Below are 14,793 nucleotides of genomic sequence, written 5' to 3' on the forward strand. Positions count from 1 at the left end.
GTGTGCAGAGTTGCATGCAAATCTTGTTTCTCTGAGATCCAGAGAATAAAATTAGCAGTTAACCACGGGAGAGTGAACTGCCTCTACCTATTCTGCCCATTCTGGCTGGAGCCTGAGAAGTGTTACAGCTTCTTCTAATCGACATAAAGCAGGGTAACTATGGCTACAATTCATTCTGTTTGATCAGCTAATCAGAAAAATTCACCACTTCATCAGTCATAACCTTTTGTAAAAAAAAAAATAAAAATCACATACTGTGAAAGAACATTTCTCAGTAAATAAAAAAACAGAAATAAAAAACAAAAGCAGCATCTTATAGAATATCAGACACACACTCTGCTTCCTTGAGACCATGCCTCAAACAGCCAGTTACTGAATTTACTCAACCAATAATTATATAACTATTATAGTACAAACACTGAAAGTGTGAACAGCAGGCACCTGTTCCTAATCACACCACCATTTAGCTCTTAACTTAGTAGTGTACAGATAACTAGCATATTTTCATAAAACCTGTAACTCTAAAACCTGAGATGCCTGAGACAATTTAAAAAAGGAAATGACAATGTATTTATAATATGTTGTACATGGCCAGTCCAGAGGAAATGGATCTTTACAGACAAACCATCCCCATTATCTGCTCTTAAACATAAAAGGTAAGACTAAAGCTTTATTGATAGTCCATGTCAGCAGATTTCACAAACTGCACAAAGATAAGCACAAAGTAGCAAACTTTTCTTGTGACAAGCATTTCTAAACAAATAACGCTGACTCGCAGCCCTGCAGTACTAGCATAAGCCAAAAATACACCCAACATAATAGCTTTATTCCCCATTTAGCCACTCATCTTCTATTTGTACTAAAAACATTATGAAATTCATTACTTGGTCGAATGACAAATCTAAGCCTTCTGTTTAGATATTATATGAGTAGTTAAACAGCATGATTAAGCTTTACATTTTCCAATACAATACAGGAAAGATTTCAGGCACCACTGATGATTATCAGTTCTATTTCAAACTAGCAGAAACTTTGCCTACAACCATGTGGAAGAAAGAGGACTTACTAACAGTCCCACTGATGGAAAAGCTGCAATACATATTCAGCTCTTTCATGTGGCTTCTTTGGTATCTTGTGAGACACAAACATGAAATTCACAGTAATCACTTGCCCAGAAGCCACACCCAGTTACCAGACACAAGACAATCCAGCCAGGAGACACACATCCACAGCAGTCTGGGCTTGGTAAGTTCCTCTTCTCTCACAACTACTTCTCAAAATGTTTAGATCATTCAACATCTTGACTCACTAAATGAAGACTGTGCTGTGCTTTGTAACACCAAAAAGGACAAGTCAGTTGTGCCTCTGAAGTTTCTGCTTTCAACCAGCTCAAAAGAAAGCTCTCCTTCCTTGAGGAAATCTTTCAGGGATGCATCAGAGCCAGAAGCTCGCCACACAACCATCAGCCATTAGAATGCATTAAGTGTAGAGAGCCTGGAAAACACAGATCTAGCTTCTATTTCAGCTCAGTTTGCAGCAGCCGTCCACAACTGAAAAAAACCAACACAGAGTAGCAGAGAACCTCTTGAAAAGAGAGGAAATACTAAGCCTACATCACACACCTGTTAGCCGTGCCAGAAGCCGTACTTCGAGAAGAGGCTGAGGATGGTTTCTGTACAGTTCCTGAGCTTCCAGAAATAGTTAATGGTGACTGCCTGTGAAAACAAGAACTAGTCAAAAGACAGGTCTTCACATCAGAGAAACTCTGCAGCAAAACTATCTGAATTCAGGCTGTTTACATATTCAAAATAAATTCAAGCTGACATATTAATCTTTAAGAAAGTCCACACAGCTATGTAAACCCATCACTGCCAAAACCCCAGCAATCCCTTCTACAGCTGCAGTATCAATTTTAGAACATGAGCCTTCTTTTGGATAAAGCTCAGCACACCTACCCTCCACACATCAAGAACTCGCTTGAAGCCCGCCTGCCAGCTGCTCCCAATGGCATATCATCTACAGTAAGCAGAAGAACACATTGAAAACCCACATCAGGAAGCAGAATCTTAAAAAATCCCACATCTTCAATATTACTGTTGTAGAAATAATCACTTCTCACAAATTCCTATGAACATGTAAGTTTTTCATAAACTCTTCTGTGTATGAAAATACCTCACATCTGACCACCACCACCGACAATCTAGCTGGGGAAGGAAGCTCTTTAGCAAGGGGTTTTTTTGTGGTTTGTTTTTGTTGGGAGTTTTTTGGCTATACCAATTATAATAATTTTGAAATAAAATACATTAAGAATACAAGGTATCAGCATTGGGAAATTTATAACAACAACAACAGAAACCCGTCAGAGATCAAGGCACTAATTTAGCCAAATATTTACCATGGGTTGGTGACATTGTACAGAAATCAGCTGACTAGCTTCCTAGTGGCAGTTCATGTTTGGAAGATGTCATCAAATGGCAGCATGCTACATCCAAGTCTTGCTACTGTATAAGCTCAGTCTGATGCCTTACTTCTCATCTTAAATGGTTTTTTTTATGTTTTTACCTGCACTTCTTTATTATCTAGAGCCCTACAGCATCATCTATAAATGTTCACTTAGTCTGAAGGTAACAGCGTGCCTGCCTCCCCTAAGAGAATCCTTGGGCTTCTTATCAGCAGTTGTTTACCGCTCTTTTCTTCTACTGCCAAACCCCAATATTTTCTACAACTTTAAAGCACCCTCATATCTTTGGCATATCTGGCTACTCAATTGAAGGTTGAAATGTCCCAGATGGACATGCAGATATACCAAAGTCTCCCTTCAAAGAGTAGTCAAACTAAAGAAATGAGTTCCAACGTGAATCGAGACACATTTAGAGAAAAGAAAGCCAAAGAGTAACAGGATATAAAGGTTTGTTACAACTTGAAATTGTTTTAAAATGTAAAAATTAGGAAGATTCTTACATGAGTGGTCTGAAGATATATTGTGTGGGACAAGAACAAAGTCATCTGTGTCACAAGAGGAGTTCTTGCTACTGGTACTGGCAGAGTCTTTAGAAACTTGAAGATAGTTAGGAGGGCCCAACGGAGGGGAAGACAAATTTTCTTCTTGAATATGTTGCATGTCTGGCAGAGACTGGAGGGGGGATGGAAAAAAGAAAGTAAAAAACCCACTGTAAGTCTAGTGATTCAGAATGTAGAACTGCTCTTTTAACTGTGAAGCTTCTAAAGCAAGAATCATCGCTAGCTTTGACAAAAAGAAAAGATAAATCTGAGGCCATTTTTTGTTTAAGTATTGAGAAATATAAAATTAATTTGAAAATTTCAAATACTGGACAACCCTGTAGTGTCAATTTAGACAGTTCTATATTAAATAGGCTGTGAATTTCCACAATTGCAATTTATTAAATCATTCCTGATGATACAGATGCACCTCTTTCAAATACCACATAAAAGTCACCAGTTCATATCAGTATAAGAGGCCTTGGCCAATAAGATTCAAAAATTATCTGTAACATTCAAAAAGATTCAAAAATTATCTGTAACATTCAAAAAGATTCAAAAATTATCTGTAACATTCAAAAAGATTCAAAAATTATCTGTAACATTCAAAAAGATTCAAAAATTATCTGTAACATTCATTATGTTGCAAACCATATTAGCATATCTAAAGATTTACTACTCTACTTTTCGATACGTATATATATATATTTTTTAACAAAAACGAAAACCAACAAAAATCCCACACAGTACAACATAAGGAGCAAGAGAGAACCAAAATGTCAATGCCATTCTTCTAGAAAAGGCAGGGGTATGCCTTGCTCTGTGTTCTTAAACACAACAGTTTACACCACTCAAGAACTGAAAGATCTAAAATTCAGTAACTCTTGGCTAAACATTACAGAAAATATTTTCCAGAGTTTGTTCTGTAAAATAGAAAACTTACTGGAGGAGAAGCAAAACGGCATGAAGGAGAGCTACCACAGGAACTGCCAGAGACTGAGCCTGCATATGTGGGCACTGGTACAGGACAAGCTGGAAGAGGATAAACCCAGGGGGAAGAAAAAAAAAAACCAAACCAGGGACTAAGATTTTGAAAGGCTGAATTTCAAACAAATTCATTTCCTCACTGCTTTTCATTCATAAGCCCTTATACAACTTATAAGCACAGCGTATTCTTAAACACACAAGGGTATTTAAGTTCAGCTGAAATGTCAAAAGAACTAGTAAATAAGTATCACATTTCAATCTAGCATAATACAAAAAAGGATTCAACACTCAGCCTCGCAATAGAGCACAACAAGAAGTCAGATTAGGAAAAAGCCTCACAAGACACTTAGTGTGATATCTGGCAGATATTTCTCCATTCCAGCCCCCAACATTCATCATTTACACAAATAAGTGGAAAAACAAAACTACTTACACTTTTTAACTGTTGAAATCTGATCCAGGAAAGGGTGGTTGAAAAATGCTTCTATAGAACAAGAAACAACAACCATGGTGAGTAAATGTACAAATGACACAGAATTTACAGACTATATTGCAGATGGTGATAAATAGGTGCCTTCCCAGAATCAATATTTCAGAGCCAGAGGGTGAAGAGTTTATAAAAGATTAAAGCCTTCTATGTTATACGTTGCTATACCATTTGGAAAGGAAACAAAAATCGATTTAATAACTTCAAACACCAGCCAGCAAGGCAAATGAGACTGAATTACTGGAGGACATTTTATGACTGCACTTAAGGATCACATCCACAAGAAGCTTTCCTATACTCATCGTGAACTTATGTTCTCTATGTTCAACATGGTACTCACTCAGTTTTAATTTTCTCTTCAAAATTATGAGCATCTCTCACATCAAATTTCACTTCTGCCTTTCCCAGGGACTGATGCTTAGTTTTGAACCCAGTAATGCTACTCCTTAGGTAGCCAAAAATCACCACAGAGCAGCAGCCATTCTCCTTCCTGCTTCCCAACAGCAAAACACAACCTGGGCAGCCAGTTCATAGCATAAAGCAGAATTAAACACAATTTCTTTTACAATTTCCTCAGTTACCTTGTTACTGTTACAATAGAAACATTCTGCTTTTGTTGTAATTGGGTATGCTGAGACGCATTCAATTGACTTAGCATAACCAGCTGGCTAGCAGTTTACATGGAAAGTTTTATTGTACAAGGAGCAACCTTCAGCTAGTTAGGGGAAATTGAGGGTTGGTGGAAGCTAGCTGCTGAGCTTTGTGAGTTTTAATGTTCTAACAGTTGAGGATAAACAACACTGTTCATCAGACCTAAGCAAATAACAAGGAAAGAAAAAAATAAAGACTCTCAGGCCTGCAGTATCCCCTCTTCCTTCAACACCACTTTCTTTCCCAACCTGATAAGGAAGGGAGGCTAACTGTAACGCAAGAACAATGTAATGATTAACTTCAACACGAGGATCAGGTGTTCCTGAGCTTTTGTACAACACCTGCTGTTCTACTTTATATTGCTGGAAGATCAACAAGATTTCCAACGCTATTTTTACTTTAACAACAGGCAACTGGGCTCAGTTATACACACTCCCTTTCACTCCCTTTGCTAAGCACATTCCAGAGCAGCCCCTTTGAGGCCCTTTAAGTGGCTCAGCCAAGGAAAACATGACTTTCATCACTACCATTCTGCTTTCTATTTTTCTTTCTAAGCACAAATGCATTCTCCCACTACCACAAATAATACTGTGAATTTCCCATGTTTGAAGAAACTGTAGGGATCAGCACACCCAGAATGCAAAGTGGAATCAATCACTCAAAGTTCATGTTTGTGATGTATTCATTCTTCCCCACATACAGATTTATGTATCGACCTCTGAATACTGTTACTGTCATTTGGAACATTTTACCAAATTATCATAAGTTTCTTCTGGATCTGACTTCTACTTAAGTTTTTATGTACAGCAGTTGAATCAAGTTATGTCAGTCACATCTACACACAAAACCCCATGCCTAGTTCTCAGAAGAGCAACACCTTATTTATGCTAGTATTGATGTTTTAAATTCCAAATGACTAAAAAAAAGTTAGCTATGTCTTGGAGCAAAACATGACAGGAACTGAAAAGGAAAAAAAAAAAGTATCTAGGAGAGTCTTGAGCTTCAAGTAAAGAACTAAAATGACTTTTGAACCCTCCTCTCTCCACAGCCTAACAAATAAAGTCTTCTTATCACAACTACACAAGGACCACATTGTGATGAAGGAGTCAATGTGTGTATTTCAGTACTGCATCAAAACCAAGCTTGCATGCGTAACTAAAGAGCAATGGTGGAGTTTCATAAGCAGAAACAAAAACTGAGCATGTCTGTCTTTGGGCTGCAACTCACCCTAGGATCGCAGCATCACAAGAGCTAGTATCTTACGGTGAGGAAAGAACTAGGGCTTATCTACAAAGAGCATGAAGAGACTTTAAGGTTTAGGCTCCTTCCTGCCATTCCATAGATTAAACTTGATGGGTCACTTGTTGCTAAAACAAATTTCAGTAATAAAGCACGTTGCTATTGATATAAAATAATAATAGTGAAGAAGATAATTCTATTTAGCTAAGTTAGCTTTAATTAACTAAAAGTTTAACATTTCCTGGCAGCTATGATAAAATTGCAGTAACAAATAATGCTACAAAATTTAAACAACCAGCATGAGTAACATGACACACAAGATGCAGCTAAGAACTAATAAAGATTTAACTTAAGTGGTTTTCTTTTAAGAACGCTGCCTGAGTTTGCATTAAAAAAAATAAGAAAAAAAACCTCATTACTACTTTTGCAGTAACAGGTAACCAAAATCCCAGCAATAAAAAGGCTTTTTTGAGACTGAAGTAACAGACAATCCAGCCAGTACAAGGCACACAGATCTAAACTCTACCCTTGACTAATTTTGAAGAGGCAAGAGTTGTAGCCAGTTTGAATGATTCAGTAGTACCAATTTGAGGCCTTGAAATCTTAAGAACAATGTTCTGCAATCAAAGATATCCAACTAAAGAGAAAAAGTCAAACACAGCAGTAAACTGGAGCCAAACAAATTCCCTTTTTGTTAAAAGGGTATCCATCTAGTTTGTACTAGGATTAATTTCCCAACTAATGCAAAATGTAGTCCTAAACAGACACTGCAGTAATGTCTAAGGAGATGCAAACTTCAGACACTGCAGTTTACAAATTTTAGGACTTAAAGAAATACAAAGATACAACTTTTGTTTCTACTGCTTTTGGGCTTAAAAAACCCAGTCAAAATATTTCACTAGAATAAAGAAATCTCTAGAGATAGCAATACCCAAGCACAATACTAGAAACAAATCTTTGCAAATATAAACAATTTTGATGTAACATCACATCTCTGGTTGCCCTCAGATATACATATATATAGCTTTCAACGTCAAATCAAATGTACACAGTTTGCACCCCCATTAATGCTGTTATGATATTTGCTGGGAAAAGAACACGGGGGAAACCATTTAAAGCAGCTTTGCTACCCAAGTGTGTTCTTCCAGCACTTTGTTAACATTTCTGCAACCAACACCATAAGGAGATCAGAGATGCCTGCTCCTAGTCTGAAGTCAAAACACCAGTAACAAGACTTGATATGAAATTTAAGGTATATTAGTTAACACTGTGAGGGGAAAAAGGCCACAAGTGAAAGAAATAAACTAATTTATATTTGACTACTCAAAGTCATAATTTACATGCATCACTTGATACTGACTGGTTACCTTATGATTTAATGTGGCTGCTCTGCCTTCTTTACCATAACAGAGAAGAAAAAAATACTTTACTTTTCACGTAATTGGCTGTAGACAAAAGGTCAGGATAGTTATTCTGATCATGTGAATACAACTAACAAGGAAAGTCAAGAGAGCAAAAGGAAAAGTTACATACCAAAGTCCATTCTATCTTTTTGGTTTCTCTGAAGCAAACCCAACAGCAGGTCAGCCAGATAAGCTGATGTTTCCCTAGGAATACTGCACACAAGAGGAAGTAAAACATGCATTAAATTTAATGCATGCATTAAATAATGCATAGAACATTAAATTTCAGGAAGTCAGCATTCTGCCATGTCCCTAAGTCTTCCCTGTACATGCCCTATAGCCTTAGTACAGGACCCTCTCAACTCAGCAAGGTACAATGAAGGCAAGATGCAACATGACTCACTAGTATCATACTACATCTTTGTAAAGATAGCAACATCAAATATTTTTATGAATCCCAGGCATTCCCAAAGATGAGAAAGTGTTCAATCAACAAATGTAAGTGACAAGAAAGGCCATGGTCACGACATACCTAGGAATCAAATTCCTGTTCTTTTCATAAAACATTCTCAAATCTTGAGGACTATTGGCCTGTCAAATAAAAATGTACATGAATTAAAGCTCAGTTTCATGGAGAAAATAGCTTTCGTACCTATGCACACATACACAAAACAGAGGCTTTTGCATATGGGCATTAAAGGAGAAAACCCCATGCACAGGGTTCACTTCAGTACTGAGTATCCTTATGTAATTCTTCTGGATTGAACCCACTGATCTGAGTATGAGCAACTTCTCACTTGGTATCCTCAAGTGATCTGGCCTCTGAAGCATCAACACTACACTCAGACATCACTACTTACTTCTGTTTTCATGAACAGAAGGAAAAGCCCTAGGAATTTTCATGAGATTGAAGAGGGGAAAAAAAAAATAAAGTGTTACCTGAAAAGGTGGTTTTCCAACAAGACACTGATAAATCACAGTTCCTATGCTCCACAGGTCTGCTTTAGCATCATAGTGCTGCGACATTATCACTTCAGGGGCCTGGAAAGAACAGCAAAATCTCAGAAGGGAAAACAAAAAAAGCAAAGCCACAGCAATACGAATTCTACAGTTCTTCTGTCAGAGCAGTACTAACAGAAAGCACTTTACTGTAAGACAAAATTAACAGTTTAATCTGCATCACAAGACTTGAAAGGTAACAGTTCTATCTGAAATGAAAGATACGTTTCAGAACCACAAAAAACTAGAAATGTTAATGTTCTAAAGAAAGCATCTAGCGATTGGCACATATGAGAAGAAGAGGTAAGTATTATTTACTTGGCTTATGCAGTCCTTGTGGATAAATAACCAAGCATTTCATAAGGAGTACCATTAACATCACTTTACATATACACAAACAAGACAAGAAAAAGCAAAATGATCTTCCCATGACCATACAGTACAGCAGTGGTAGTGCCAAAGTCAGACAGTTCAGTGCTCGACTACCACACTACTTATAAAACTAATGGCAGTTCCAAATAGTTTTTTTTTAAAAAACAAAGCAAATCCCACATATAAGAGAATACATTAAAAAACTAGAATGAAAACATCAAGTTGTTTTTAACTACTAGTATAAGGCTCTTCTAGCTTGTATTTGATCACTTTTTATATTTTCAATACTGGGAAGGAGATAATGCCCTATTTTGGGGGGGGGGGGGAAAGTATGTAAGTGTGAATTAAACTACCTTGTCACAGAATTGATGCTAAGATATACTGTCTTTTAATTCTCTAAGATTTTTTCCTCCCTGCAGCACTAAGAAATGTTCAACGTCTCTCTGATTTTAACAATCATGATCTCCAAATCTCAAGAAAAAAAGTAGCAGGTTTATGGAAAGGTGAACTACTTCTGAAGGAATATTAGGCATTTGCCAATCTGCAAGCAGTAAATTATTCTGATTTGGTAGGAGACTGTTTGAGATAAGCAACATAACCTGAAATACACTGTCACTTACCATATACATAGGAGAACCACACAGAGTTGCAGCCATCATGTTGCTATGCAGATAACGAGCAAAACCAAAGTCAGCTATGTAAAGAAACACATTCGTCAATGAAAAGATAATTTTCAAATTTTTAAAGTCTAGAAATTACCTGTCTCTTACTGGAATCTGCTACAATTACCAATTAGAGAGAAAAAGACAGGTATAATATATAGCTAACTACATGGAATAGTAAAATCTATGTTACACTGAAAGAATAATGTATTATCTTCCAAAGAGCAAGCCAAGAAACAGCAGTGGCATCACTTGCACGAACTGCTGCTCAGCCATCTCTCCAGCTGCAAAGCATGCTGTCTGGCGTCAGCAGGAAAGGATTACAGTCAGTGGCTAAATATAAATGGCTCATTAAGAGTGATGAATATACAATCTACTTCAGTGAAATCACATCAGGTAGAAGTTTAAGAAGTCAAGTTTCAGATGCCTGAATTTTCCACGTAGGCAAAAGCATCTGAAACTATCGAGTAAGGACAGCAAGAAGTTTTGTCTCCTCTGTGCTGTTTAGAAGATGGAGCGAGTTGGAACAGATCTCAGATTTTGACTGAGCAAAAGCATAAAAAAGAAACTTATTAAACCCAAGGTATTTTTAAATGGACACTTATCAGAGAACAATGAGAGATTAAAACTCCTGAAGCGTCCTCTGAAGAGGAGCCTGATAGTATCCTAAACAGTTGACATCTCTCCCCAGTCACAATACCAAACTTGTGTTTGGCAAAACCAGGTCATAACCTACATTTCTGAACTTCTCAAATAACCCTTAGGAGGGTCTACCCCAGAAAAAAACCAGCTGGAACTGTGACTGGAGTCTCACATGGACAGTTCTGAGATGGGCTAAAGGCTACTCAAAGTTTCAAACGTTACAGATTTATGTCTAAATAGTTTCATATTAGAAACATCGCCTAACAGGTTTCTTTTTCCTGAAGATTTAATCAAAAAGGTCTTTATGACTATCTTTTTTATACTGAGACTCTGCATTACAGCATAAAGCTCATCGTTCTAGACTTACTGCCTGATTTTTATCAATTTAATATACCCTCTGTGCTTTAACTACAAAGACACTTCCGAGCAGGGAAACAATCTGACAGTTATGATTTACCTTTAGATCAGAGAAAAGTATATTTACCTATTTTGATGCGTATGCCACTGACACTTGACTTCCTACGACTGGCATAAGACAACAAAATATTCTGTGGTTTAAGATCCCTATGAATGATTCCTTTACTGTGCAGAATACGCATAGCTGCTGCAATCTGCTGGAGGAACACTCGGATGGTATCTTCACTAAGAGTTCCTTTAGCTGGAAACAACAGACACATTAGCAGATGAGAAAATAAATATTGTTATCTTCAGACAAAAAGCAATAAACTTCACAGTGATCAACTGTGAAAACAATGAAGACAATCAAATCATAGTGAATTACATTCAGAATGAACCAATCTCCAGCATTTTTCTACAAATGTATATACTCTCAAGAGCATATACATCTCCATAGTTTTGCACTAGCTGCAGTACTCTGAATTATCTTGTTTTTACAGTAGTTTATTCAACTTGGGAGCCTAATAATTGTAAAACTTCTCTATCACCATTAAATCTTAAAACTCGCTAAAAAGGTGAAGGAGTCAAGAAAATAAAATAACTTCACAGTTTAGAACATTAAATGTTTCTACAGTCATGTTACAACCTGAAGCCATAAAACCTGTTCTTTAAACAAATTATTATGGGGATGCAGAAAACCACTCTGCTCAAAAATTTCATCCATCATAAAATTTACTTTGAAGGGAAAAAATAAGATGTACTTTTGAAAGACTTTTCAGAAGGTATTATCTCATTCTGCAATCAGAAAAAGTACTGAGCGCAGGAGCTGGATTATACTGCATCAGTCTTTCCAAGGATTTTAATGGGAAGTGAATTAGGCTTTTAATATACACAGTTACCATAACAATAACTGTTCCCAAAAAGATTCCTTCAACATACTGAGATACAAAGGCAAATAGAAGAATATTTTCATCAAGAAAAATGTGAAGATTAACATTTCTGCTCAAATTTTGTTTGTAATAGGAATCCATTTGTCATGATTCTGCAACTTCTGCCTTCACTTTGGGCAGAGACATGTTCAAGGGTAAAATACCTCCCAAGTCAGAACTGCCTCTTTGTAGAAAGCACTATTATATAAGTAATTAAGTATTCTTAAGTTCACATCTTGGAAAAGAAAGCAGGTGGAATCAAAACACTGGGAGCAGCCCCCAAAATATGACTTCAAAAATAGAAAACCACACGGTAAGCATGGTACTTCTGGTTAGCTGCATCTTCTCCTTCATTTACAAATAAGGGAATGTTACATTCAATGGTTTTGAAAGCAGTGGGGAAAAAAAAAAAGGCATTTTCTGTCTGTGCATTATTTTATCCATCTTCATTGCTACATTGTGGGTTTTTATTTTTCAATTACAAGTGGCAATTAAAAACACTGGGAAATACTTTTAAAGGAATGTAAAAACTTATGTCTTCCTGCAGCTTCAGGATCTAGTTTTGAGGTTCCCAGGGTGGCACACAAACACACAGCAAACAGTGCTCTGCTGCTGACCTTGACTGGAGACAGGACACAGCACTAAACGGATTCTTGGTGAATTCAATTACTCTTATGAACAGGTCACATTAAAAAATCACACCAGGGTGAACATGCATTGTGGAATTACAGACATTGCATGGACAGAAAAATAAAAAAAATCTCAGAGAAATACCAAGGGATTACAGGAATACAGACTACAAACATGTAATGCAATAGCTTCTTAATAGGGAAATACAGTAACCAATTACCTTGTAAGTAATCTGCCAAATCCCCACCATTGCAGTACTGTTAAAAAGAAAGGTTTGAATTCAAAACACAAGCATTGGAATACTTGCTATACAATTCTTACTTTGTAATCTTTTCACAAAAATCAGAAGACCCTTTCCAGCTGTTTGCCTTAAACTTGTTTTGTCAATTATTTGTAATTAATAATTTGAGGTGTAACATTTAATCAGTACTTAGAGTATCATAAAAAGAAACTGCATAATTTATGGAACAAACTACTGATAAATTTATCAGCGCATAGGAAATTAATAATCTAGTTTTCAGAAGTGCATGCTTTAACAAGTCATGGTTATTTCGCAGCTGTGCAAAAAAGGCGTTTTGCCTAAAAATCATCTTTAAAATCAGTCAGAAAGAAACACATATGTTAACACATACCTCCATTACCAAAAAGACAGAATTGGGCATTTCCTAGAAGAGAAGGAAAACAAATCCCATTTAAGAATGTGACAAGACAAAGCCTTCAGTACCTGCATTAAGTAAGTGTAACATGAGATTTTTCAACTGAGACACTTTATGTTAAAGTCATGGGTTTAGAAGGTAGCAAAGATGTACCTTCCCCATCATTGAATAGTTAACATTTTCAGAAGCATTTGTATATGTAAAAAAATCACCAGGCAATATCCAAAAGACTAAAGCTATCATTTCAAAGAGCATCATACAGTAATAGCAGTTCCACTGTTCATTAGTCCCTTAGCTTTCAACTGCCTTGGGCTGATCTGTCAACTCAACCTCGGCATCAAGAACCTTTACAAATAAATTAACATTTGCTATCAGACATGACTGAAATCAGTCACTAACGGCACAGTAATATTTACAAATATACTGGCTAGAATTGCAAATTGTAAGCAAGACAATATGGCTATGACAACCGGTTTTCTAAGGAGGAATTACAAAATTATATTCCCTGCCCCTGGGTATAACAAGCTTTGGTTCTGCCATCTGACAAGCCGAAGGTCAGTCAGAAATCACAGAGCAGTTAACTGTCTGGAATAAACTGCTTCCCAAACACTGTTTTGTAGGATAATTAATTCAGGAATCATGCATACCTCTGTAAAGTATCTCCCTCGGTGAGTCACTGGCAGAAGCATGCCCCTGCCAGGGACCTAAATGCCTCATGGCAAAGGTGTGATCTGCTGTGACAGTCCTACTGAGATTTTCCAAAGCACTGACCTCCTTTGACCTGTTCGCAACCTGAATTCCCTCTCTTGGAATTGCATAAAAGTTACTGAAAGACAGATTAGCTAACTTCTACTGTAAATTATCTACACACTCCACAAAAAGGCAGTAAAAATGTTCTGTGCTTAAACCTAATAGGAGCATTTGCCTTTTTTACAAATACTTGTTTTGCGTGAGGGAAGAAAGAGCCTACCTGCCTATGCCAATAAAAGACTTTACCACAAAGCCTCTTGCATAAAATGGTTTTGTTGTGCCTCCAAAGTTGAAGACACTCAGAGATCTTTTATAAAGTAAAAGTATTTTTTCCCTCTGAGCTGACCAAGACTGAAAGAACACAAAGAGGACTAGAAGGAAACGTTAGGCAAGGATACAATAAACAGGATGATGTTATTAGTTACACAGTATGTTACCTCCCTTTCACTTCAAAAATAAACAAAGGTTGACAGTTTGTGGGAAAACATGTTTTTAAGACAGTTGAAGGAAAAGAGCAAGATGACATACCAGACAAGGCCAAGCATATGCCCCAGTTGGAAGTGGAATTGTGGACAGTCTGACTGTATTCTGCTAACTACTGTCAAAAAAAAAGTCAAAAGGGACATTGCATGGCAAACCAGAAGTTGTGAACTTGGCCAGCTTTCTCGGTGGTTGTATTAATCCTTCAGCACACGTTCAGTTTGACCATACTGGTAACAACTACCACAAGAGTGCCATTTTCAAGGGCATGCTAAAAGGTCAGGCTAGAAAGCTTTCAAAAGAAAAATAAAGAAGGGCCCAGGCTAAGGAAACCAACTACCCTAAATATCCTACACAGCACAACATGGGCAGCACAACCCATTAAAGCTGGTTTCTATGAATCCATCAGAGATAGAGATATCCACTACAGATAAATGCAGTAAGTACAGTTCAAGACGAACTGGATGTTTTAAGGTTATTTCAAGACTGTATTAGGCTGCTTCACTTTCT

At 37.0% G+C, this 14,793-nt stretch overlaps 1 protein-coding gene across 2 annotated transcripts in view; it reads right to left on the reverse strand.

Annotated features, from left to right (window-relative positions):
- Nucleotides 1–14,793, reverse strand: part of ULK2 (unc-51 like autophagy activating kinase 2) — a 41,394-nt gene that overhangs the window by 15,066 nt on the left and 11,535 nt on the right. The window contains exons 4-15 of one of the 2 annotated variants that reach the window (XM_074922570.1): nt 13,030–13,062; nt 12,618–12,654; nt 10,927–11,100; nt 9,759–9,832; nt 8,707–8,808; nt 8,300–8,358; nt 7,898–7,980; nt 4,421–4,471; nt 3,944–4,032; nt 2,962–3,133; nt 1,956–2,016; nt 1,623–1,715 (exon numbers count right to left, since the gene is read on the reverse strand). In XM_074922570.1, the coding sequence (XP_074778671.1) occupies nt 1,623–1,715; nt 1,956–2,016; nt 2,962–3,133; nt 3,944–4,032; nt 4,421–4,471; nt 7,898–7,980; nt 8,300–8,358; nt 8,707–8,808; nt 9,759–9,832; nt 10,927–11,100; nt 12,618–12,654; nt 13,030–13,062 (1,028 nt within the window). The remainder of the gene's footprint in view (nt 1–1,622; nt 1,716–1,955; nt 2,017–2,961; nt 3,134–3,943; nt 4,033–4,420; nt 4,472–7,897; nt 7,981–8,299; nt 8,359–8,706; nt 8,809–9,758; nt 9,833–10,926; nt 11,101–12,617; nt 12,655–13,029; nt 13,063–14,793) is intronic. The other variant, XM_074922571.1, reaches the window with a different exon arrangement.

Source organism: Athene noctua, chromosome 19, assembly GCF_965140245.1.
Source record: "Athene noctua chromosome 19, bAthNoc1.hap1.1, whole genome shotgun sequence".
Lineage (NCBI taxonomy): Eukaryota > Metazoa > Chordata > Aves > Strigiformes > Strigidae > Athene > Athene noctua.